At 68.0% G+C, this 25,007-nt stretch overlaps 1 protein-coding gene across 8 annotated transcripts in view; it reads left to right on the top strand.

Moving 5' to 3' along the window:
- Positions 1-943: 943 nt before the first annotated feature.
- Positions 944-25,007, top strand: part of NSD2 (nuclear receptor binding SET domain protein 2) — a 45,058-nt gene continuing 20,994 nt past the window's right edge. For 4 of the 8 annotated variants that reach the window (XM_054688490.1, XM_054688489.1, XM_037530717.2 and 1 more), the window contains exons 1-9: positions 944-986; positions 7,372-7,978; positions 9,195-9,357; positions 12,337-12,503; positions 13,182-13,664; positions 16,029-16,173; positions 17,630-17,748; positions 18,777-18,858; positions 19,562-19,686. In XM_054688490.1, coding sequence (XP_054544465.1) covers positions 7,400-7,978; positions 9,195-9,357; positions 12,337-12,503; positions 13,182-13,664; positions 16,029-16,173; positions 17,630-17,748; positions 18,777-18,858; positions 19,562-19,686 — 1,863 coding nt within the window. In that variant the 5' untranslated portion in view covers positions 944-986; positions 7,372-7,399. Of the gene's footprint in view, positions 987-1,931; positions 6,336-7,371; positions 7,979-9,194; positions 9,358-12,336; positions 12,504-13,181; positions 13,665-16,028; positions 16,174-17,629; positions 17,749-18,776; positions 18,859-19,561; positions 19,687-21,564; positions 22,895-25,007 lie in introns of those variants that run through there. The other 4 variants (XM_037530720.2, XM_037530721.2, XM_037530723.2 and 1 more) reach the window with 4 other exon arrangements.

The following is a 25,007-nucleotide window of genomic DNA, read 5'->3' on the forward strand; positions in this document are numbered from 1 at the left end:
ACTCGACCCCGCGGCGGGCCTTCCCGCTGCCCACAGCGGATGTCCACTTGCTGAATGTGACTCCCCGTCCTCACCCGGAGCCCACAGCGCACCGCAGGGCTCGAGCGCAGGCGCGCGCTCCTGGGGGCTGTGACGGGGCGCGGCCGCGGGCGCCTGCCGGTGGTTTCACGGCCCCGCCATCCCGGTTCTGCCTGGCACCGGGCCCAGGCCCGCGGCCTCCCTCGCCCCGGCCCGTCGCTTGCCTCCTCGGGGAGGCCCACCCCGCCCGGCCGAAGGTGCGCGCGGCCTGGGCGGGCCCCGCGCCCGCGCACCGCGCTGAGCGGCCGGGCGGTCTGCAGGTGCCCGCGTCCCGGGGCCTGCCCTCGGGCCCTCCTCGGCGGCCCCGCGAGCGGGGTGTCCGCTTCCCCGGAGGGCGGGCGCCGGTCGTCGGCGCCCCGGCACGCGCGCCTTCCCCGGCCGCGCGTCGGCCCCGCCGGCCGCGCCCCTTCTCCGGGGCCGCCCTCCCCGCGGGCCGCGCTCTCGGCGGCCCAGCGGGCGACGCGGGGCCGGAGGCCGGCGGGCCCGACGGGTCCGCGGGCGCGCGGCCGCCCCCGGCCGCCCCTTCCCGCCGCGGGGCCGGGCGCGGGCGGCGATTGGCCGCGCGGCGTGACGTCAGCGCGCGGGCCCGCCCGGCCGGCCGCCGCCGCGCGAGGCGAGGAACGGCCGCGGGCGCGCGCTCGGCTCGGGCTCGGCGCCGTCGCGGGCGCCCGGCCCCGCCCCGCCCCCGCCCGCCGCGCGCGGATTTGAAAAGCCCGGCCGCGGCCCCGCGCGCGCGGCAGCCAATCAGCGGCGCGCTCTTTCCCGCGGCTGGCGGCGGCGGCGGCCGGCGGCGGCGGCGGCGGGCGGGAGGCGCGGGGGCGGGGTCGGCGCCGCGCGCGGAGAGCCTGGGCCTGGCCGCCTCGCCGCCGCCCCCGGGCCGCCGCCGCCGGAGGACGCGCCGCTCGCAGGTCTCCGGGCGGGCGGCGGCGGGCGGGCGGGCGGGCGGGGGGGCGGCGGCGCGGCCATGTTGGGCCCGGGCTGCACCTGTGCCGGGAGCGGCCCCTTTGTTCGCCGCGGCGGGCGCGGGCGGCGGGCGGGCGGGCGGCCCCGGCCCCGCCGCCGGGCGGTTGGGCTCCCGGCGCGGGCGGGCGGGCGGGCGGGCGGGCGGCGGGCGCGACCCCGCGGGCGCCCCCGTCGGGGCCCGCGCTGACAGGCGCCGCGGCCTGGTTCCGCGGAGGAGCCCCTCGTGCCGCCCGCCCCGAGGCCCCGCTTTGTGCGCGCGGGCCGGGCCGGGCCGGGCCGGGGCCGCGGTGCGGCCGAACTTCTCGGGGCGCCGCCGCCCGAAGGGCCCGCGGGCGCGACCGGTGAGGCCGCCGCCGCCGCGAGCCGCGCGGCCGAACAATGACCCGCCGGCCGGCCGGCCGGGCGGCGGGCGGGCGGGCGCGGGCGCGGGCGCGGGGGCGGGGGTCTGCGGCCGGGCGGCGGGGTCGGCGGGGCCCGCGCGGCCGCGGCGGCCTGGAGTCGTTTCCTTCCCCCGCCCTGGCCTCGGCGCCGGCCTCGGGCTCCGGCCGGCGGGCCGGGGAGGGCGCGCCCCGTGGGTCGCGTCAGGCGCCCGGCGCGCGGGCCCGGCCTCCTCCCCTCAGCGGTCGCGTCCCGCCTCGCCGCGCCGCCGGGCAGGGCAGGCTGGGCGCGGGCGCGGGCATCCCGGCCGGCAGCCGTGGCCGTCCACCCCAGGGTGAGGGCCGGCCCTGGAGCCCGCGCGGGGCGCCCGTCGCCGGAGCTCGCTGGAGGCAGAGCCGGGGGCTCCGGTGGACCCGCTGCCTGCGGCGGGGCTGAGGCGGCGGCGGGGACGGGCCAGGCCTCTGGGCAGCAAGAGGCCCCCGGCTCAGGGAGGGGAGCGCGGGGTCTGGCACCTACCGGGTGCCCTCTGCGGCTGCGGGCTTGCGGGGTTCAGGGTTCCGCGCGCGCCGTGCGGCCGGCACTTCCTTTCTGCTCAGCACCTCAGGGTGAAGCAGACAGGAGGAGTCGGGATGGACGCCCCGGGAGGGTGGCAGACACTGGTCAGTGCGGCCTCCTGCACCCAGAGTGGGCGCGCCCGGGTGCCCAGCTGTGTGGCCTGCAGGCGCTGTGCCTGTAGGTCTGGACAAGTCCTGGCAAAGAAAAGCTTTGGGGACCAGAAGGGGGCGGAAGCCAGAGGTTTCATCCTCGCGTTGGGCTTTTCCCGGGGGCTGCTGGCTGGGGCTGTGCGGGTTGGACCCGCGCCCCGGTTTCCGAGCCTCTCACTCTCGTCAGGCCCACACGAGGGTGTCCTCATCCCCAGACACGTGGTGCCGGCCCTGATGCCAGGCCTTTGCGCTGGTGTGCGTGGATCTCCTTTTCTGAGCAGGGGCACCCAGCCTTTGCAGGGCTCCCTCCCCTCTGCAGGAGCTCTTGGAGGCAGGGCTCAGCCCCAGGCCTCTGCGGCACGCCCTCGGTGGGCGCTCGGTGGGTGCTGAGCAGGTGGGCACGTGACTGGGGTCAGCGAACTGCCCATGTAGCTACCAGCACCAGGCCAGTTGGCCTCTGTGAGACATCATGCTGGGGCAGAAAGGGACCCCTGGAGAAGCTGGGGGGGGGCGGGGGGCTGGCCTGTGCTTGCGGGGCCCAGGCCTTGTTCGCAGGCAGCGCTGCTCCCCCCTTTTCCTTTCTTCGCTGTGGTTAACGCCAACATGGGATAGAAGTTGTAAGACGTCGCGAGCAAATAAGCCGGTAGAGGAGGGTGGGAGCCCCCTAGGCCACTCTGCGCCGGGCACAGCAGGGAACAGACACACGGTGCGGGGGGAGCGGGCGTGCAGGGCCAGGCGCGCGCCTCGCAGCCCCTCCATGGCTCCTGTCGGGAGCGCCTGCTGGGCCAGTGCTCGGAGAGGACAGCGGCTCGCGTCGGTCCCGCTGGCTCGTGCCTTCCTGTGGGTGCGCCGCCGCTCCCGCCGGCCGTCGCTGACTTGAGGGATTGGGCTTGTGCGTTCAAAAAGCCAAGACCTCACATTGGTTCGGTTCTTGAGTTCGCCTTCCTCGCCACGTGGGGTAGTCAGGCGCCACTCCGATGCCGTCCTCGAGGCCCCCGGCGAGGTATCTGAGGGTGGAAGCAGCGGTGCGGTGGTGGCGCTGAGGGCCTCTGGACGCCCAGCAGCCGGCGCGGCCAGTCAGTGCTCCCTGGAGGAGGCGGACATCGCTAGCCCAGGCCTGTCCGGCAAGTCGGTGAAGCGGGTTGACCAGGGGTGTTTCTGTCGCCTGTCGCCCTTGGCCAGGTCTTGGCGTGGCCCTTGCTGGCGTGCTCTGGAGGCGTCTCAGCAGGCGCCTCTGACTTGGCTTTTACCGCCTCGGCGCTGGCCCGGCTGGTCTTTCGGAAACGCGCGTGTGCTCGCGGAGCCTGCCTCCCACGGCTCCCCAGGGCCTGGGCCCCGAGGCCGGTGTCTCCTGGGCTTTCTGCTGCCGATCCTGTTCCCCTCCCTCTGTGCCTGCACCCTCAGCCCTCTTGCCAGGCTTCCCCTGGGCCCCCTGCCTTAGCTCACTTTGTCACACACGGCCACACGCCCCGAGTGTGGCACGGCTGGCCTTTCTTCCGAGCTCCCTCTTCTCGAGGACCCCGCTCGGATGTCACTCCTGGGAAGCCACCCCTGGCCCTGCCTGTTCGGAGAAGCCCCCGAGGGCTGTTGGCTGTGTCCACCCACCTGCGCCTGCTCTCCACTCCCATGTGCTGTGGCAAGACCGGACCCCGCCTGCCTTGAGCCCTGCACCATGCCCGACCTCAGGTTGCTGCGCTCGCTGTTCTATCTGCCTGGATGCTGTTCCCCGGCCGCCGGCATCACCTTCGCCTTACCTGCGTTGCGGTCCTGGCCAGACGTCCCCCCCCAGGCGCCTTCCCTGACACAACACGCTGCTGCACCCGCTGCTCCCCATCTGCCGCGGCGTTTCCCTGGGCACTTACCGCCCGTCTTCTGCGGTCACGCGCCCCCCCTTCCGGCCGCTGAGACGTCTGGGGGGAGCTCTCCCGTGGCTTCGTCACCGCCACACCCCCGGTGCCTGCTCGCCCTGCGGCAGTGGGGGTGGCGGGAGCCCCCACTGGAGTTCAGTGTGTCATGACTCAGAAGCCGTGTGGACTGGGGGGGGTGGCCTGAACGTGCTTGCCCGGGGGTGAGGTCGGAAAGTGGGTCACCATGCCAGGCGGGAGAGGAGGCTCAGGGACGAGCAGCTGTGCTGGGCACCGGGCTGCCCGGCGCGGGGGTGGACGCTGTAGGGGAGGCAGGGACCGAGGCAGCCCGGAAAGAGCCGGCGGAGCGGGCACCGGTGGCCGGGAGAGGGGAGGAGCCAGTTCCCTCTCTGGCTCCTTCCAGAGTGACGCTCTGAGCTCGCCTGCAGTGGCGTGTGTCCCGGGGCTTCACAGTCGCCAGCACAGGCGGCCTGGCCCTTGGCGCGGCGCCGGTCCCTGTTCTGGTGGCCGCTCCTGGCTCGCACGGTCTCGCTGCGGCTCTGGCGCTGCGTGGGGCCTCTGGCGTGGCTTCCGGAGTCCGCAGATGCCGCGTCTCTGAGCCTGTCCCAGCTCCCACCTGTCGCCGCCCCCCGGTGGGCAGGGCCCCGGCAGGTCCTCTGGGCATGGCTGCTGCCCGGAAGCGCCCGGGCTACTGCTGACCAGGCCTGGGAGGCTGTGTGCGGCCGCGTCTGTGAGCGCACCTCGTCTTCTTGCCCAAGATGGGTGGCGCGGCCTCACAGGGCTGGCGAAGCGCATGTCCCAGGCCACGCCGGGTCTGTGCCAAGTCACGTGCTTTGGGTTGTGACCGGCCTTGGGGTCCTGGCCAGCCCGCCCACTGGAGGCTGGGCGGGCGCCGCCCTGGAGGGACGTTGCATGAGTCTCAGGAAGCCTGTTGCTGGGGGCACGAGGGCCAGGGGTGGCCCCCAGGTCGTCCCACACAACCAGACGGGCAAGGGCGCTGCCTGCTGTCCGCAGTGTCCTCACGGCACTCACGAGCTTAGCTCAGGGCTCTGGGGCCGGACATCCCGCGAAGGCTCCTTAATGCAGGGATCCTCTCTAGCAGCTGTCTATCTCTGAGGCAGCCACTGCCCTGTCTCTGATGCCCAGCTGCGAGAGGGCAAACTCGGCGAGGGTGGGCCCCACGGCCTCCCCTCAGCTCCCCCCAGCCCGCTGCTCTGCAGTGAGCCGGGACCCTGGTGGGTTTCCCTGCGTCCAGAGGCCATGGTCTGAGCCGAGGCGTGCGCTGGCAGGAGCGCGTGGGAAGGCCATGTGCTCTTCCTCGGGAGGGAGGGGAGCGGGTTTAGGCAGGGGCAGCGCTAAGCGTGGGGAGCAGCAGCGCAAGGACAGCTGCCACCAGTGCGTCCTGGGCCCGAGCCCCGTGGAAGGTGCTGGGATGATGTGGCCTGTGGACAGCTTGTTGGGCTCTTTTTGTTAAGCTCTGAGTCTGCATTAAATTTCAGTTGCTTATTAAAGATTTATGTATGCACACAAGAGCTGGGGTACAGGCCAGAGGTGTGGGGGGGTGAGAGGATTCCCCAGAGACAGAGTGGGGAGCAGAACAGGCAGACTGACTGAAATCCACTGCTGAGGAGAGCAGCGGGGAGACAGGAGAGGTCTGCTGCGCCCTGTGGGTCAGCTCCCTGGCCAGGGATCGAACTCAGGCCGTAGAGGCTGCGAACAGCTTCATGGTGCTGCACTCAACCCCTTGCGCCACCAGAGAGGCCCCGTTACCTGAATGTTAAAGAAACTCAGAGGAACAAGAACATGCACCGTCTCTGGCGTCCTCCGCTGGCCCCTGACGACCTGGGTTCTGTCTCATTTCTCATCAGCTGCTGGTTCCTTTCAGGCCGTCCCTGCCAGTGACAGCCTCGCGGTTTCTGATCTCTTAGCACGTGCTTGGCCTTCACCTTGAAGAGCCTTTTTCTTGGTATCAAGTGCTACCACCCAGTTGTGGGGGGACAGCCTCCCTGGCCCGCTGTAACTTCATCCCCTCCTTATGGGAACTGCCCACACTGAGTCCAGCTTCCCCTGGTGCCCACCGCCCTATTTTCTGTCTGAATTTGACATTCCTGGGGCCTCTCTGGGCCTGGCTCTTTCTGCTCAACGTCGTCTTCAAGGCCTCCTGCCAGCAGCAGGGCCCGTGTGTCCCCCCAGGCTGACCAGCATTCCCCGTGGGGATGGTGCCCACATGTCTGTCCACGTGGGGCCTGCGGGTATCTCTGCCCTCGGCTGCCGGGAACAGCGCTGCGGTGACCGTGGGTGCCCGCGGGGCCTGGAGACCCGGGGCCAAGTCCGTCCGTCGCCTGAGGTAACTCAGCGCTCAGCCCTGGCCGTCCATACCACATGCGCCCGCCTTGTTCCCAGCCCCGCCCCGGCAGCACCTCCTGGCGCGTGCCCGCCCACCCTCGGGCGCCTCCCTCTGCAGCCGCCGAGCCTGGTTTCTGTCGCTCCTAGTGGACGCCCGGCCTGTCCCGTGCTGCGGGTCCCTCCGCCCTGGGAGGAGAGCTGCGCCGGCGGGGCTGGGTGTCTGACCACGTCCCTCTCCAGTTGACGCCAAGGCTCTTCTCATCCTGTTGCCCTGGGCCTGTAGAACCATCTGCTCCCACGGGTGTCCGTCCGGCCTGTCGCGGGACCTTCCGCTGCCATCTTATCGGCTTTGGGCGCCTCCCTGCCTTCTGGGGTGGCCTGGCACAGGCAGCCCGTGCTCCCCGGGCACGTGTCCAGCACAAATCCGGCCACTGGTCTCTGCCCTCTTGCCTGCCGCTCCCCCTGTCCCTCTCGGGCTCTCACTTTGTGCCTTTGTCTCATCTCTGAGGTGTCATAATGGCCACCATGCCCCCGGCCGCTCTGTGAAGCAGCAAGGGGACGCCGGGGCCACCCCAGGGCCCAGCGGTGCCGGCACTCCTATCACAGAGATGCCGCTCCTCCTCTTCATTGAGGTGCACCCGGCGCCCCTGAGGTTCTCCCCAGGCCGCCTCTCTTGTGGTCTTCACAGCCCTTTTGCGCCTGAGGTGGTGTGTCCTGCAAGAGCGCATCTGGCCCCTGGGGCTCAGCAGGCTGCCCGGTCCGGCCACGGCCCTCACAGTCGGCAGGCACCGTGGTCTTGGGCGTGCGGACATGCGCGTGCACACAGCCCGCAGTGTCCTGGCCCTGCGGGTGGTCAGCGAGGGCATGTCCAGGTGCCCATGGGGGTGTGTGTCAGCGATCTCGTCTCGGTTCTGGGGAGCTGCCCTGCCAGAAGGGGCAGAAGGGCCTCGTGGTGCAGCCGCCATCTCCCTCTCGTCCCGGTGGCCAGCCATGGGCCCGTCCTCTGTGCGCTGACGTTTCTTTTTGTTGCCCTGCAGCGTTCTAAAGGCGGACGTGTCGGGCTGAATGGAAGTCGGCGTGAGAAAAAGCCCGCTTTCCCTTCAGAAAGTCGTCAAGTGCCTCGCGATGAAGCAGGCGCCGGAAGCCCTCGGCAGCGCCAGCGGGAAGGCACAGAGCTGCGAGGTGAGCCGCGAGTGCTCCGTGCTCCTGGGCAAGGCCCCGCTCTCGGCCGGCCTGCAGGAGGGCGTCGTGCAGAGGTTCAACGGCCACGACGCGCTGCCCTTCCTGCCGGCCGAGAGGCTGAAGGACCTGACGTCCCGCGTGTTTAACGGAGAGCCCGGGGCGCACGAGGCCAAGCTGCGCTTTGAGTCCCAGGAGCCGCCCCTCGCCACCCCGACCAAAAACGGCTCTCCGGAAATCAAGCTGAAAATCACCAAAACGTACATGAACGGGAAGCCGCTCTTTGAATCTTCCATCTGTGGCGACGGGGCTGCTGCCGTGTCGCAGTCCGAGGACAGCGGGCAGAAGCCGGAAGGCAAGGCCCGCAGGAGCAGGAAGAGGAGCATCAAGTACGACTCCTTGCTGGAGCAGGGCCTGGCCGAGGCGGCTCTGGTGTCCAAGATCTCCAGCCCCTCCGATCCAAAGGTGCCTACGGGGCTCTGTCTGGGGCTGGGCGTGGGGGGCCGCCCTGCTCCTGGAGGCTCACCGTGTCCGGGAGCAGGTGCTGGGCTAGCAGGTCTGGCTGAGGAGGCGATGCGGCTCAGAAGAGGCGAGGCCGGTTTCCGAGCCCAGGCGGCCTCCCTGGCCCTCGGGCTCTGTGGTTCTGGGGCGCGCCTGTCCGAGGACCTCCCTACCCCGGCCTCTGTCATGGGCTGCCCTGGGGTCTGGTGCGAGGCTCCTCTGTCTGCCGTCTAGTGAGTGGGGAGCCGAGGGCTCTCTGGGGCCCGGGCAGAGCTCAGCCCCGGTGCGGGTCACGGAGACCGGGTGGAAGCCCTGAGGACAGCGACGCGGCTTCGGCAGCCTCGTATTGCGCGATGCTCGGGCTGCTCTGAGCGTCAGCCGTGGCGAGCTGAAGGCCTCCCTGGCGTCTCCTGGATGGCGGCCACCTGTGGGCATGGTCACCGGGCGGGTGCTTTGTCTGGAAGCACATTTGAGGTGTCGTGCAGTTTCCACAGGTGGGGGAATGGCCAGCCTCCCTGAAATTGTTGAGATGAGGAAGAAATCTGAGGACTTCGTGCTTTCTGGTCACTCGGGGGCTGTTTTAGCTCCTGCTGATGCAGCTGCAGGGTGGGGTGTTCCAAGAGGCTCGGGCCAGACCCCCACCACGTAGTCAGGCCGTGCGCGTGCTCCCAGCTCTGCCATGGGGGTGTAACGCCGGCACGCCTCCTGGCGCTCGCTCTCTCCGTGAGGAAGCAGACCCACTGAAGTTGAGCTCTTTGCCAGAGTATCTAGTACTCCGGGGGCGGCCCGGGCCATGCTGGCCTGTGTGCCCGCTGGAGAGCGCGGTGTGGTGTGGGGGAGGCGCCCACGGGCGGTGGCCTAGGCTCACTCTGCCCCAGTCCTCACCCTGCTGGGTCCTGGACAGGACACTTGGGGTTGGGGACGGGGCCTTGATGGTTTTGGGGCTAGAGGCGGCTGCCAGGCCGGGGAGCTACCACGCAGATTGACCACGGCAGGCCTTTCGGCCCAGGGGAGACAGGCGGCCGTGGCGGGGTGTGGCAGGGCCCTGGACTGCGGGGCGAGGGGGTGCACGCCCCTTTGGTGGGGGTGTGGCTGCATCGCGGGCCTCCTGTCAGCGTGGCCAGGGCCGAGCTGGGTGGCTCCAGGCGCACTAGCGTGTCTTGTTGCTGCTCGCTTCCAGGTCCCCGCCGGGAGAGAGCCCTGCCCCGCCGCCTCCGGAGACAGAGACCCCCTGCTGAGATACGCCGTGGGTGACTTGGTGTGGTCCAAGGTGTCGGGGTACCCATGGTGGCCGTGCATGGTCTCCGCAGACCCCCTCCTCCGCTGCCACACCAAACTGAAAGGTACCGCGTCGCGCTTTTCTCTCTCGCCTGCAGCTTCCCGGCTGCCTCCCGTGGCCCTGCTCTGGCTCCTCCCTGCCCCGCGTGCCGCCCCAACGCTGGCGGAAAGTCTGCGTCTCGCCCACGCTGAAGCGCCATCTGGGACCCTGGAGCCTGCAGCCATTGCCCCGGCCGCTCCGCAGCTCCTCTCACCCATGGAGCTGACGCTCTACCCCGTGAGGCCCCGGCCTGCCCGGCCGCCCTCACCTCTGTCCCCGTGACCTGATGGTCTCCGCTCCGGGGAGAGGGGCTCGCCCACGGGGCCCTCCGGGCCTGGCTCCTTTCACTTGGCTGCGCTCTCAAGGCCGCCCGTGGGCAGCAGGGCCCGTTTGTCCCCCCAAGCTGGCCAGCACTCCCTGTGGGGCTGGTCCCGTGCGTGTCCCTCCCGCGGGCTCCAAGGCGCCCCTGCCCTTGGTGGGGAGCAGCTCTGCGCTGGCTGTGGGTGCCCGCGGGGCCCGCAGACCCGGTGCCCAGCCCTCTTTGGCCAGGCCCGGGCGCTGGAGTTTGGTGGTGTTTTGAGGCCCCTTGTAGTTTGTCTGGTGGCTGCGCCGTCCCCTTCCCGCCATCAGGGCCTGGGCCCAGTGTCCCTAGGCAGCGCCCAGGCTTGGGGTTTCTGGCTCTCTGTGGGCAGTCCTCCTGGGGCATGGTGTGGCCCCTCAGGGCAGTTCCCTGCTCTCCCTGATGCCCGCGGTGCTGGCATCTCTTCATGGGTATAGCGGCCCTTTGTTTATCTTGACAGAGGCCTGTCTCGTAAGTTGGCCCGTTTGAATCGGTTGTGTTTTGGTGGTTGTGTTTCCTGCAGGTCCTCTTTGCAGCTCTGCCCACGGTTGGCGGCTGACCCGGGCCTGCTGCTGCTGAGTCCCAGACTATCTTCCTTTCATTGTTATATTTCAGAGATTTATTTTACTTATTTATGCTACAAGAGCTGGGGTGCAGGCCAGAGGTGTGGGGGCGGTGAGAGGATTCCCCAGAGACAGAGCGGGGAACAGAACAGGCAGACGGACTGAAATCCACTGCTGAGGGGAGCAGCGGGCGAGACAGGAGAGGTCTGCTGCGCCCTGGGGGTAGCTCCCTGGCCGGGGATCATTTCAGGCCACGGCGGTGACAGCCTGAGACTGACCCCTAGGCCCCCACGGAGGCCCTTTATTGTAATAGATTTCTGGCGTTACCCCAATGTTGTGACTTGAGTTGCTCTTCACTGTCATGGCCGGGGAAGTTGTTTCAAAGCATTAAAGTACAGCTGAGCAGGGGAGGCACACGTTTCTTGATGTGTTTTTGAGTCTTGGGCGTTTAAAATCAAAGATGCGGACACTTGTAAATAAACAGGACTCCAACGTCAGAGCGAGACGTAGTCCTCTCCGCCTCTCAGAGGCAGTTGCCTTTGACTCCTTCGGTGTTTCCCGTAGTTTTAACTACAGTTCCCCACCGGCCATTTCTGAGGCTGACCCCTGCCCGCCCCGGGCTTAGCTCGCCGCTGCTGCCGGGCGCAGAAGCTGCGCGTCCTGTGAGCTCTGCCTGCCTTTGTGGGGGCGCGTGCTCTGCCGTCCGCGTGGCCGGAGTCTTTTTGGGGCTTCCTTCTGTTCTGACTTGCCCTGCACAGCGTCCTCCTGGGGGGAGCCTGTGTCCGGCTGCACCGCCTCTTCCACCCCGACTCATCTTCTCGCGTCCGCCCGGCTGCCGGGCTCTCGCCGGCTGGGGCTGTGCCCCTCGGCTTTCCTCCCTGGCTCTCTTCTAAGCCCTCTGGCGCCTGCAGGCTGCCGTGGTCTTCGAGGGGCCGGGTGCCCCCGCCGGCCTGGTGGCTTCTAGTGCTGGGGTGTCTCAGGGCGCTGGTGGAGTGTGAGGGAGTGTGTGGGCGCCTGTAGCTGCGAGACCACTCCTCTGGCTCATGCGCCGGCCGGGGGGCCGCTCCATGTCCTCCAGGCCCGAGCTGCCTCCTGGCACCTGGGGGACGAAGCGTGGCTGGAGCAGGTGGCTGCGGGGGCTCCTGTCTCTGGAAGGCCACTGCCTGCCTCCCCCCACCGCTCCTCGCCAGGGGACCTTTTTCCTCTTGGTCTTTCCTTTGTGGAGGTTCTGAGCTCGCCGGGGGCGCCACAGCTGTGCGTGGTCTCGAGTGGCGTGCCCTCTCTCATTTCTCAGCAAAGGTGCGCCCTGGGCCACTGTCTGTCCGGCGTGGCCCTATGTTGGCGTCCACCTGGCGCCTGAGGGGCCGTCCTGCCCACCTGCGGGACCGTTCGCTTGTTCCAGCGGGTCTGGCTGACCCCGGCCTCTCAGCGGGGAAGACGTGACAGAAAGGTTTTTCCTCTGGGCGCGCCAGCCCTCTGGAAGCGCCTGGCTCTGATGGCGGGGTGCTGTGGAAGGGAGCAGGGACTGGTAACCCCGACAGTGCAGCCTCCCTCCCCTCAGCTGGCTTGGCGCCCTCCTGGGCTGCTCTCCCGCAGGCCCCTCTGCTTCTGGAGCGTGCCACTCCCTCCCCAGCCAGGAGCACAAGCCCCCCTGGCCTCCAGTGGCCCTCGGAGGGTGTTTCTGCCCCAGGGCTCCACCGGGCGGCCAGCCCGAGCTGCTCCACTGGCAGCTGAGGGGACGCAGTTGGACCTGGTCCTTGCTGCCACTGTGCTGCCCAGCACGGCCTCGCACGCGGCCCTCGGCTGCATCCTCCCAAGTGCTGGGCATCTCCCCGAGCACCTTGGGTGGCCGGGGCGGGCAGGTGTGCCAGCCGCCCTGTTTTCCGTCCCAGGCGATTTTGGACTTTCTCCGCGTCGCGTGCGTCTGTCGCCCTCTGTGGCGCGGACGTGGAGGGGACGCAAGGGCAGGACAGACTTTGAGCTTGACAGACAAACGGCACCAGGGGAGACAACTTCAAAGCCGCTCCTGACTTTATGTCAGTGATTATTAATAGATTTGCCTCATTTCATCCCAAATTCTAACTTTTATTTTAAAAACCAGGGCAGAAAAAGAGCGCGCGCCAGTATCACGTGCAGTTCTTTGGAGACGCCCCAGAAAGAGCTTGGATATTTGAGAAGAGCCTTGTTGCTTTTGAAGGAGAAGGACAGTTTGAAAGACTGTGCCAGGAGAGCGCCAAGCAGGCACCCACGAAAGCTGAGAAAGTCAAGGTGCGGGCGCCCCATCAGTGCCGCCCCGGCCCGCTCCCACCTGTCCCCCGCCTGCTCGTCCGGCTCTCCAGGAGCGCGCGGTGCCGCGCTGCCTGCTCTGCCCATGCTGCCCACGTCTCTAGACACAGCTTGTTGTTTTTACTTACCTGAGGGCCCTTGTCTTTTTTCCGGAACACAGATGTGTCGTGTGCCACGCCACCTGGGCTGATGCGCTTGGGCTTCCCTCCAGTGTAAAGCAGCAGCAAAGCTGTTTCTATAGTTTTGGATCTCTGAAGTTATCTGAAATGCTGGAAGTTTTTTTCTCTCTCCCTCCCTCCTTCCCTTCCCTTCCCTTCCCTTCCCTCCTTTCTTTCTTCACACAAGAGCTGGGGTACAGGCCACAGGTGCAGGGGGGGCATAAGAGGACACACCAGAGACAGAGCGGGGAGCAGAGCAGGCAGACTGAGTGAAATCCACTGCTGAGGGGAGCAGCGGGGAGACAGGAGAGGTCTGCTGTGCCCTGGGGGTAGTAGCCCCTGGCCGGGATCAATCTCAGGCACAGTGGCTGGAGGTAGCTTGGTAGTGCTGAGACTTAACTCCTGCGCCCCCAGGGAGGCCCCCAGGAAGTATCCTTCTTTAAAGCGAGTTAATGTTTACATTTGTGTAATGAAATACAGTCACTTGTGTTTTCCTTTGCAGCTGTTGAAACCCATCTCGGGGAAGCTGAGGGCCCAGTGGGACATGGGCATCGTCCAGGCGGCAGCGGCCGCGGGCATGTCAGTGGAGGAGCGGAAGGCCAAGTTCACCTTCCTCTACTTGGGAGACCAGCTTCACCTCAACCCTCACGTAGCCAAGGAGGCAGGCCTCACTGCCCAGGCTCTGGGGGGTGTGGTGGACGCCTCTGCGGCCAGAGGAGAGGTGGTCGATGCCCCCGTGTCCCCCGGAAAGGCGGGTGTGTCTGCCAAGAGGAGGCGGAGGGCCAAGCTGCTCAGCTCTGGCGAGCACCACAAATGTGACCCAGGCACAGGGAAGACCTCTCCTCAGCAGATGACGGAGGTGGACCCCAAGAGAGGTGTGGGGTCTCCCACGGGGAGGAAGAAGGCCCCGGCCTCCACGCCGAGGGGCCGGAAGGGCGGAGCTGCGTCCCAGTTCCTGGTCTTCTGTCAGAAGCACAGGGACGAGGTGGGTGCCGCGTCCTGGGGTGCGTCTCTGTGCTGGGGTGTGTCTGAGGCGAGGGCCCCCTCAGCGCCGCCCTGCGCGGGGCAGGCTGCATGAATCTGGCGAGGGACGCTGTGTGAACTCTGGGGGTGAAAGGAAGAGCCCTTTGTGCTCGTGGCTGCCGAGGCTTCCCATGGGACGTGCCCCCCCACCTCCCCAACCCCTGGCACACTCTGCGTAGCGCCTGGCCCGGGAGCTTACTCCCAGGTCTGCAGCTGCTGCTGGCCCGGCAGCCCAGCCTGGCGTGCCCCCTGGGCACCGCCTGCACCTCTCAGGGCTGTGCTGGCAGCGCAGCGGGGCAGCTCGTCTCGGAGCATGCCGTCTGAGGGCCCTTCGCAAATGCACAGTCCTGTGTCCGGCGGAAGCGCTGGCGGCCCCGCGCCCTCGAGAGCACTGCTGGGCTGTGTCTTGCATGTGGAGGGCGGGAGGCCAGGAAGCCCACGTGGGTGCAGGGGGCCCTGGGGCTGTCTGCACCTCGGCCCTGGTGAGGCTTGGCACGTCCCTCTGGATCCCACGCAGAGCCATCTGCCTCCCGCCACCCCCTCTCTGGCTCCCAGGTGCCGTGGGATGGAAGGAACGTGGTAGTGCAGTCCTGGGACAGGCCAGTGTAGAAAGCACGCGTGAACCCAGTCTGCAGGGTGTCCCGGCACTCAGAGGGCTGGCGGGCGTGAGGGCGACTCGGGGCCGGGGCAGCAAGGAACAGAGGCAGCCTCAGGATGTGGCCACGCCGGGGCCCCGGGGCCTGGCCCTGCACAGCAGCATCGTCACAGGGGAGAGGGGAGTTTCTCCTAAGCCAGCTGACCACCGACCACGAGGGGAGACCGGAGTGAGGGGGATGTGGCAGGGAGGGTCCCCGCAGGGCCGCGGCGGGTCGTCACTGACTCTGGTCCGCACTGTGCTGGGCAGCAGCGAGTGGTGTAGACGAGGGGACACGTTCCGTTTTAGGACATGTCCTCAGGTGCTTGCTCTTCCCTGAGACGCCCCAGGCGTGTGCCAGGGGAACCCTGCAGGCTCAGAGCTGTAGAGTCATTGGCTGAGCACCAGGCAGACGCCGGCTCCTGCAGGTGGCGCTACCCAGGACGGGGCATGAGGGGCGCGGGAGGCAGAGCCGAGACTTCCAGTCTGAGTCACAACTTTCCGCCCCATCTCCCCATGGCATCCAGAAAGTTGGGGTGTCCCTTGGAGCAGGGACATCTGTCCAGGGAGTGCTGGCACTCGCGAGCACCCGGCCTGCCACAGCTGAGCTGCCCCCTGCCTGCCCCGGCCTCTCCCCCGTGGTGCTTGCGGCTTCAAAGCACTGTCCACCGAGCACCCTTGCTGCTTTTGGGACCCAGGCTGGCGGCCCTTGGGCCTTCGGGTATGAGACATGTTGCCGGGGCAGTGGGGGCCACCCAAGTCTCTCTTGAGGCCTCTCCCAAGCTGAGTCAGCTTTCTCAACCAAGGGACCCCATGAGTGGCCCCTGCCCCGCCCCCCAGGCTGCCCGCCCGATGGGGCCACATTCCAGACCAGCTGTGTCCAAGACTTGACTGTGCCGGTGGGCGCTTGAATCTCTTTGGTGCCGGAGGGGGCTGGGACCTGATCGGTTTCCAAAACCAGCTCGGGGCTCAAAACCAAAACCTCAGCCCTGTACCATGTCTAGCCAGAGCTGGCCAGGTGAGCTCTGCTGCGTCTGAAGCACCGCCATGGTCCAGCACCGCCCACGTCTCCCAAGCCTGCCGTTTGTTTTCTCTCAGGCCCACATGGGCCGGCGTGGCTGCTGATGCCGCCGTGCTTGCTGTGGGGGCCGGTCCCTGGCTCCGCGCACTCCGGCTTCCAGTGCTTGGTGGAGGAGGGAGCAGGGGCACTGGGCATCTGCAGGTCACTGGCAGGGGCGCAAGGCTGGGGCTGCGGGGCTCTGAGCATGGCCCCGCCGTCCCCGTTGTACAGCTGACTGAGCTGAGCCTGGGTGCAAGGCCCTCCCCTTCCATGTGGGGTGCGCGCGGGAGCCGGGCACAAGACCCACTGAGCGCCCGTGGGAAGCGGGGCACTTTCAGGGCCCCCCCACCCGAGCACTTGTCTGCGCAGAAGGGCCAGGTGGGCCAGCCGAGCCCCCTGAAGGCGTGTGGCACCTGCTGCCCGCCGTGGAGGGAGAAGGGATAGGAATGGCTGGGCTTAAAGCGCGCCTGGGGGTCAGCCTGGCGGAGAGTTTCTGGAGGCCTGGGGGTTTGGGAAGGTGCGTCTTTCCTGGCCACCCTGTTTTCCCAGCGCTGCCTCCCAGCCAGTGGTCTCGGCTCTCCTGGCAGGGCACGCTGCGGGCCCGGCCTCACCGCCCTCTCTGGTGTTCACAGGTGGTGGCGGAGCACCCCGATGCCTCAGGGGAGGAGATCGAGGAGCTGCTGGGGTCCCAGTGGAACATGCTCAATGAGAAGCAGCGGGCTCGCTACCACACCAAGTTCGCCCCAGTGACCTCTGCCCCCTCAGAAGACGGTGCTGGTAAAGCTTTGTGGGGGGCTGCGCCCGGCACCTGGCTCTGGCCCTGGCCAGTGGCTGTGGGGAGCCACAGATGGTGGCCTCAGGCAGACCCAGTGGACCTGCTCTCAGCCTGCGCCTCGGGGCGCGCTGGGCTGCGGGGGGCCAAACCCAGCGGGCGCTGCCCCACTTGCTTGAGAGCTCATGGCGGCAGGCCCAAGGGGCTGGTTGTAAATTGGGGTGTGCCCCTGTGTCCTCAGGCCGTCAGTTTAAAAAGCAAAAAGTGCTTTGGGCAAGAACAGGAAGCCAAGGCCCTGAGGCCCGGGGCGTGCTGCCCGGGGACCAGTGTCCTAAGGACAATGTGTTTGGGCGTCAGGTTAAAATACAGACAACTTCTCTCTCTCAAGGTTACCGAGGAGACTTGGGAGAGACCTGGGGCACGAAGCTGGCCCTGCCCGGGGGCCGGGCATTCGGGTGTGAGGGCCAGAGCGCCGGAAGCGTCGGTTAGCCCTGAGGCGGTCCGGCCGGCCAGCGTCAGCCAGGCGCTGTGTCTGCGGGTGGGGGGGTGGGGCTGGTCTGCGTCTCTGACAGCCCCGACCCTCGTCCGCGCTCAGCCTGGGGCCGTCCGTGGCTGCCTCAGCTGACACGGCCCCTCCAGGAGAGGGTCTCTGGCTGTGTCCCCAAGTATAGGGGCTGGGGGGCGGGCCCATCCCTGCCCCCGGCTCATCTGACCCGGGCTGGCTCCTGGTTGCCCTTGGACCCTGCGCCCGGGACCCCAGGGCTAGCCCATGGTGATGGCCTTGTCCCAGGCTGTGCAGGGACTCGGGCCGGCACCCGTCCTGGCGCGGGGCACAGAGTGGGGACCGGTGGACGTGCTTCCGGGAGGCCAGCTGAGCACACATGGCCGGCAGGAGCCTCTGGCGAGGGCCAGGCTGGCCTGTGCTGCATTCTCGGCCAGTGGCTGGGCACACTCTGCTGCCCAGGCCCTCTGGTGCCCCCTGGTGTCCAGCCCATGCTGCTGCAGCCAGGAGGGGACCCTGGAGCTGGGCCTGTGCCTGTGGGTGCCGGGCGGGCTCCTGACACCACCCCTGGGCACTGCTGGCCACCTCGGAGCTGTTCACCAGGGACATTGCCGTCCCACAGCTGTTTGAGGGAGGACTGGTTGGACCCCCCAACACAGTGCTGCTGCAGGGCTGGCCTGGGTGCTGTTCCTGGTGCCCGACACCCGACCTGCTACCCAGGCGGCTCTGGGGGCTGCGTGAGCAGCTCAGATGCCTGTGGTCCCTGGAGCAGAGAGTGGAAAGGCGCTGGGCCCTGCCAGGTGTGACGCGCAGTGGCCATCTGTGTCTGACCAGAGGAGTGCTCCGTGTTGGGTGCTGCTGGGGATGGCCAAGTTGGGGTGGCCGGGCCGGGCCCTGGCGGCTTCTGGTGCGTCAGCGCCTATGGGGCTTTTTTCACGTTTCCCCTCCCCCGCCCCAAGGTACCCCAAGTGGGAAAAAGAGAAACCACACTAAGAGGACACGGGATCCCACAGAAAACGTGGACGTTGAGGACGCCCCCAGGAAGAGGCTCAGAATGGACAAGCACGGCCTCCGGAAGGTAACGGGACTACAGCTCGCGGGGGGGTTCTCGGGCTCAGGGCCGCTGGCTGCTCTCCCCGGAGACTGAGGAGGGTGTTGAAGAGCAGCAACCCCTAGCGGCCCTGCCGGCCAGGGTGTGCCCCGGGAGTGGGTGCCCACAGCCCTGCCTCGGCCTCACCCCGGTGCACCCAGACACCTCACAGCCCCTTCCCGGCGTTGTGCGGCTGGCCTGCGTGGGGCTGCTGCTCAGCCCAGCTCTGTGGGCAGCCACTCTCCGTGGGCTAAAGCTCAGACTGTCTCTTGAGCCGGGGGCTGTTGTGGCTGTGGTGTGGGCCCGTGGCCGCCAGGCCCGCCACGCTGCTCTGCAGCTGGGTCTGCAGCAGGGTGGCCACCCGGTCCAGGGCCCGTGGGGGCTGTGCGCACAGGTCTGGGGCCTCCACGCCTCCTTGGCCACCCGTGGTGGCCAGTGCTCTGAGGCGTCTGAGCCACGTGCCCAGTGTGGCCTGGACGCCCAAGGGGCCATGTGTGCGGGCTGAGCTGCCTGGTGGGAACAGTGTGGGCAGCAGAGGCAGCACCTCCCCTGCTGGGCTTTGTGGCCCTGAGGAGCCCTTGGCTGCCCAGCTCCGCCCCCAGTCTGGGGTGGCCGCCTGCCTCTGCCCTGGACTGTGCCCCCAGGCCCCGGCCGGCCGGGCAGGGAGGGATGTGAGCGCGGGACCCTGCGGAGCGCCAGGCAGCAGCCGAGCCCTCTGGGCTGTGTTCTCACTGGGCAGTGTGGGTCGGCCACCAGCAGGGGCGCTCCTGGGGCTTGTCTCAGAAGTGGGGCCCCCAGCACAGGAAACTAGAGGGGTACTGTGGCTCTTCAGCTGATTGGGAGCCGCGGGTGGGGGACCCGTCCCCTTGCCACACCCACCGGGGGAGCCGAGGCACTCACGGGACGTTTCACTGCTGGCCCAGGGGTGCCGCCCACGACCGCTGTGCAGTGCTGGCTGGGGTCGGTGTCCTTTTCTCTTTCTCTCCTTCTTTATTTCTCTCCTTTGTCGACGACAGAGAGAGACAATCGCTGACAGGACGGCCAGGGCTGGTGCTTGCAAGGCCCTCGAGGCCGCCTCTTCGCTGAAGAGTCAGGCAGGTAATGTGGCCAGTGCTCCTGAGCGGCCCCGCTGCCTGGGCTGTCCCCGGGGCCCCGGGCGCCTGGGAGGTGGCTAGGGGGGAGGGAGCCCTTCCCCGGCTGGGCCGTCCACTCCTGCTGCGTCTGCCTGGAGCCCATCTGCTGCTCCGCCCGCTCAGCGCTCTCGTTTTCAGTATAAAATAGTGCAAAAGAAGTGGCTGGACCAGGTGACGGGGCCCGTTCGGTGTCCCAGCTCCTCGCGCGTGTTGGGCGAGTGTGGAAGCTAGCGGGGCGCTGTGGGGGCTGGGGGGTGCCGGCTGCCCTCCACCAATCCTGCTCTGGCACACGCCCCGCTGAGAGTTGCCGCCTCCTGCCCCGCCCACCGGTGCCAATGGAAGCAGTGGCTCTGGGGCGGCACAGCCTGCGTGCCCAGCCAGCTGCTCGCGCGGCTGCTCTGCGCAGGCTGGCGCCAGAGGACCCTGGCGGGGGGCGGGGCGCAGTGCTGCCCCAGCTTGTGGTTCTGGGGCCACCTGACATGCAGGGTCCAGCTCACCTGCTGTTGTTGACACCCGGATTCATTCACGATGAGGCGTTAGAACCTCAGTAAAGTCACAGAGCAGCAGGGCCGCTTTTAGGGTCTCACGCATTAACAGGGTGATCTTCGGGCAGTGAAGGTACTGAGGGTTTGAGATTTCAAACTGTATAAGCCAAAATTACTTTACAGCAACAAAAAACCTGTCTGACGCGTGCAAACCACTGAAGAAGCGGAACCGGGCCCCCGCGGCAGCGCCTGCATCTCTGGTGCTCAGCAAGAGCTCGTCCCCCTCCGCGTCCCTCACTGAGAACGAGGTAAAACGCGGGACGACAAGCACGCGATCGCCCGGGCCCTCTAGCTGCCTCAGTTGGGGGGTGAGCCAGGGCAGCCTTGACGGGCGTGGCGGTGCTGGTGCCCACGAGGCAGGCGAGTCTCGGGGTTGCTCTGCTCTGTGGCGCTGGCTGCCTGAGCCCTCGGTATGAGCACACGCGTGTGCGCTGGTGCTGCCACCGCTTAGCACACGTGCAGCCTGTCCTCAGCCCGAGGCCCAGGCGCCTGCCTGGGCTCCTCCACGAGAAGGGGGCCTGCTCTGCCCTGGGGACGCATATGTCGGCCAAGCTGACGCCGGTTGGGGTGCACACAGGCCCGCCACAGCCCCTGGGCCCCGGTGGGGCTCACAGAGGGTGTCCCCGGTACTCTGAGATTTGCTCCTGTGCTGCTGACATTTTCTTGGACCGGGAGTATTGAGGGGAGTCAGCCCGGGTGGCCGCTCCGGCCTGCTGTGCTGGCCAAGTCCGCGGCGGGAGCCATGGCCAGCAAGGCTGTCCCGGCATCGCATCCCACCACTGGCCGCTCCAGCTGACCTGACGTCCCTTTCCTGCCCAGTGCGGAGGGGCACTGGCTGGTCTGTGGGCTCCGGTCCCAGTGGCTGCTCTTCAGGGGCTTGTTTCCAGACATCGGTCTCTCGCGGCCGAGTCCCAGGGTCTCCCGCACATGCAGCGTGGCCACGTGCAGACTCGGGGACGCTGGCTCCGGCTTTCCAGAGCAGAGGGAGGCGGGGAGGGAGGGGTCGGCGAGAGGGCGGCCCTCGGATCTGGCTGCCCCGGGTCCCTCTCTCAGCCTCCCTTGCGCCCCTGAGGGGAGCCCGGGGTCTGGGCGGGGGGCGCAGCGGGCAGGGCACTGTGGGGTACCTGCTGGCATGCCGGCTGCCCACCGAGCGGGCCCGCCTGGCACTCCTGGCGTTTGGGGTGTAGGTCTCTGAGCGGGTTTACATTGGGGCACATTCTAGAAAAGGCAGGGGAGCCCGCCCCCGAGCTTCCGGAAGTTTACTGACGCAGGACGCTGCAGCTGCCGCGCAGAATGTCTCCTTCCTCCGCTCTCGTCCGGGCTCAGGCCGGCGGCCCAGGAAGCTGGGTGACAGGTGGCCTGTGGCTCGGGCAGCCCCAGGGAGGCAGCTGCCCCTCCGGGCCTCTTTTGCTTGAGTCGGCCTCTTGGTTTAGAGAAATTTTAAGTGAATTTTTCTTGCATCGTATTTTTTTAGTCGGTTGAGTTTGCAGTTGTATGTGGTCAGATACAAAGGCCGCTGGGTCCTGTCTGCTGTCCCCTGCCCTAAGTTGTGTGCCCTGCGGTTTCTGTGGGTGCCTGCAGGCACGCCCTCCAGGAGGTGGCACAGGCTGTGGCAGTGGCGCCCTCACTACGCGTGGGCTTCTGCCCCGGGGCTAGGCGGGCACGTGGGGAGTCGGCCCTTGCTCCAGGGCTGCGGGGCTGGGCAGGCGGCGGGCGGGCACTCCTGTGCGCTCGAGCGAGGTGCTGCCTGGTGCCTGCTCCTCCTAGGGCACCGTTCCCACGGCCAGGCCTTTTCCCGCAGGCCCTCTGGTGTCGCGTGTGGCGACCGTCCCTCACCATTGTTGGGGGTTGTCTCCCTAGTCAGAGCCACGCGGGGGAGGGGGGCGGGCGGGGCCCAGCGGGGAGCTAGCTGGCCCCGGAGTGGCTGTGTGGTTTCTGCCCTGTCCTCTGGGTCACGCGCCCTCCGCAGGCGTCCATCTCGCCCCTGCCGCCCTAGAGGGAATGGCCGCAGGCGCCAAGCTCTGCCGCTGCTCCCAAGCCCCGCGCGGTGGGCGCAGCCCCTGCATGCCAGGCCGCGAGGAGCAATGTGATTTAAGTGTCTGTAACCTCGTTTCTTGTTCCCTCAGTAGCGCAGACTCTTATTTTTCTCGCCTTCACTGGTGACAGCTTTTGTGGGAGCCCACACCAGCCAAGTTGGACTTGAACCCCGCCGCCCTGTGCTGCACTTAAATGGCTAAAACCCAAGGACGCCGCTGCGGGGCGCCCCGTCCTGCACACTAAGGGACCCGCCTCGGGCGTGCCAGGAGGAGGTGTGGTGATCTGTCTTTGTGGGTATTAATAGACATACACAGTGAAGAGAACAGATAACAAATGTTAAGACACAGGTAAGATACCGGATCCAGGCCATGCGGTCAGCCACGTCCATGTCATGGTGGGAGCACGCCCATGCGCCCGTGGCCGCGCGGCCCGCGTCAGAGGAGGCCCGGCTGCCCGCCCCGCGCTGGGGGCTGGCCCTGCGGGGGCCCTTTTCTCCTCCGGTTCGTACTGATTTTTTATCGCAAAACGTCAGCCTCTGTACCTTCCGAGCAGAAGGAGCAGCTCGTGGGAGAGGAGCCGCCTGCCGCGGGCCCGGCGCTGGGACCTCAGTGCTGCAGGCCAGCCCCGCCCTCCAGCGTGAAAGGCCATTTTGATTCTGCCTTTTTCTACCGAGTAGTTGACGATGACACTAGATGTAGTGGGTTTGTGGGATGACCCCGTCCAGCACCGTTGTGATAGTGTAGCCTGCGCTCTGACTTGGCGACGCCACGGGGCGCCACACCCCGTCATTCTCACCCAGCACGTCCTCGGCCGTCTGTGGGCATCTGGGGGTGGCCGCGTGCTCCGCGCCGGCCCGGGGTGCCTGCGTCGGGGTGCGCATGCTTGCATGGCAAAGCCGGCCACCCTTGGCGCGTGGGCATGTGCTGTGGACGCCTCTGGCGGGCCCCGCAGCCACCGTGTCCTGACCGCTGAGTAGTGCATGTCCAGCACCTCGGGCGCCGGGCGCCTCGCGGGGTGCCGCAGTTCCATGTTGTGACAATGATGGTTTAACAATAAAAATCACAAAATCATCCTCATTCCATTTCTATCCAAAAGTACAAGTCGTGCTTTGGCATGAGAAGCGGCGCTCCGAGCGGCTGCATGGGGGGGACCAGGCACGCGGCAGGCCCCAGGCCGGACGGGGTGGGGGGCTGTGCGAACTGGTGGGTCATGCTGGTCCCTCAGGACCCCGAGGGGCCCACGCAACACTGCAAAGCCGTGAGAAAGCGGCCGTGCGAGGACGGTCCGGGTCCAGCATGACCCCGCGCCTGGGGCTCCAGAGGGGCTTTGCCAGGCCTGGCGCTGGGTGAGTGGACGGCCCCGAGGGCGAGGCCGTGTCCTCTCCCTGCTCAGCGGTGCTGCTCAGCTGGGGCAGGCCTCGCCCCTGGGTGTCGGGGGAGCCGCGCGGTCAGTGCCCTGCAGGCCTGGGCGCAGGCTGGCTGGCGGAGGAGCAGCGTCCCGGAGCCCCGCGGCTTCCTGGGGGAGGGGCGTCGGGGGGCGGGGTGCCTGTGCTGGGGGAGCTGAGAGGCGTGCAGTCGTGTGTCTGCCCAGAGTCTGGGGCCGCGACTCGACATGGTCACGGCCCCTCCTCTTTGAGGGCTGGAGGGCAGGGTTGGTCCCGGTCTCAGTGATCAGGCGTGGGGGGCTGACTGAGCTGGCCCTGCTGCCCCGGGCCGCCCTGCACATGCCCGCCTGCCGGCCCAGGTGGTGAGGAGAAGGCCTGCACCTGCCGGCAGGGCGCATGGGGCAGGTGTCTGGAGACGCAGGTGCTCCCGGGAGGCCCTGGGCTGGTGTATCCACGTGGAGTGACATCTGCCTGTGGCTGTGGGGACATGCGGGGCGGCCTGGTGCTCTGGGCACCGTGCAGCCATCGGCTCGGTCCTGCAGCCCGCGGCCACCCCAGGTTGGAAGGCTGCTCCTAAAGCGTGACCAGGGACTCGGCGGGGCCTCAGGCACAGGGGCTGAGTTGGGAGGTCGCCGTAGGGTGCGGGGTCCCCAGGACAGGGCTCTGTGCTTGGCGCCAAGCCCCCCAGGCGGCTCCAGCCCCTGGCCTCTGCACCGTCCCCACGCGGCTTGGGCGGGGCCCGTGGACCCCAGCCTTCAGTGGCCAGATGCTGACCGCAGTGCCCGAGTGGCTAGGCCCGAGGGCAGAGGTGGAGCTGCCCGGGGGTGCCGGGTGGGCGAGCGTCCTCTGGAGGCCCTTCTCAGAAGCGTTCTAGAGAGGAAGGAAAGCGAGACTGAGTGAACGGCTGACATCCAGGTCGGAGGTTTGTCTGTCACGGGCGTGAAACTGCAACGCCCGGAGCAGAGGCCTGGGCCAGGCGGGGCGTGTAGCGGTGGGGGCTCCCCCGGCCAGAGAGGTCCCGGCCCCAGGGCTGCGCTTTTAAAGGAAATGCACTGACTCCTCCCTTTTGGGATTTTTTGGGGCGGTGACATTGGTGTTGCTTCCCGCGGTGCCATTTTCGGCCGGGAGAGCACACGTGGCTGTTGATCGCTGGCCGGGTTGGGAGCCGCTGTCCTGGCCTGCAGCAGGACCTGGGACCGTGCGGCCTCCAGGCGGCGGCTTCCCTTTGGAGCATCCTTGCTGGGGAGGCCCCCCCCGCCCCCGCAGCTCTGCGCCCGTTGGCCTCGTCCCGAGGAGGCCTGGCGCATGCTGGGCCTATAGTCACGGGGATCCTGGGGGTGCTCTGAGGGCCCTGGAGGTGCGGCGCGTCTTCATGTGTGGTGGGTGGGGTCAGGCCGGCCGGGGCACTCGGCCACTGTGATGGAGCTGGCCACGCGGTGACTGCCGAGGGTGCTGCCCCGCCGGGCCCTGCCCCAGCTGCCCGCTCAGGGGAGGCCGCTGTGGGGACACGCTGGGCGGGGCGCTATGGAGACACACTTTCCCCGCAGGGGGCGGTCCGTGCTCACACGGGAGGCACGGGGCCGGGCAGCCAGGGAACTCTGGGGGTGTCAGTGTAGACGGTCGCGTGTGAGGGGATGGACGACTGGCACAGAAGTGACTGGACTCTCTGACGCGCGCTGCCCGCTGGCCTGTTGGGGCCATTGCTGAGCCCGGCCCGTGCACCCCAGAGACAGAGCTTCACGCTGCCGTTTTCCTTTGCAAAAGCGTAGCCAGAAGTGGAAATGTTGTCAGTTTACAGACTGTTTATTGTTCACGGCCTGTAACTGTGTTTCAAAATCCACGTAGTGGCACCTTGTGAGGGGCTTGGCTTGTCAGACGCGGCCTGTACAGCAGCGCCCCGAGGGCCTGTGTCGCCCCAAGAGGCGCCCCGTTTCTCACAGTCGGTTGGGACGTGCTCACGAGCCCGCGCCCTGGCAGCGGAGCAGGTAGAGAGAGCGGTGGGCTCCGGAGAACGCCGGAGTCAGGAGCTTGGCGCCCGAGAGGAGGGCGCGGCCTGGCGTCTCGAGTGCCTGGCGCGGGCGGAGTGGACGTAGCCGTCCCAGACCGAGAGGCGGGCGCCGGCGGGGCGCTGCCCACAGACGCGGCCCG

This window comes from Talpa occidentalis, unplaced genomic scaffold (assembly GCF_014898055.3).
Source record: "Talpa occidentalis isolate TD23 unplaced genomic scaffold, MPIMG_talOcc4v2.1 talOcc4.6, whole genome shotgun sequence".
NCBI classification, from domain to species: Eukaryota; Metazoa; Chordata; class Mammalia; order Eulipotyphla; family Talpidae; genus Talpa; species Talpa occidentalis.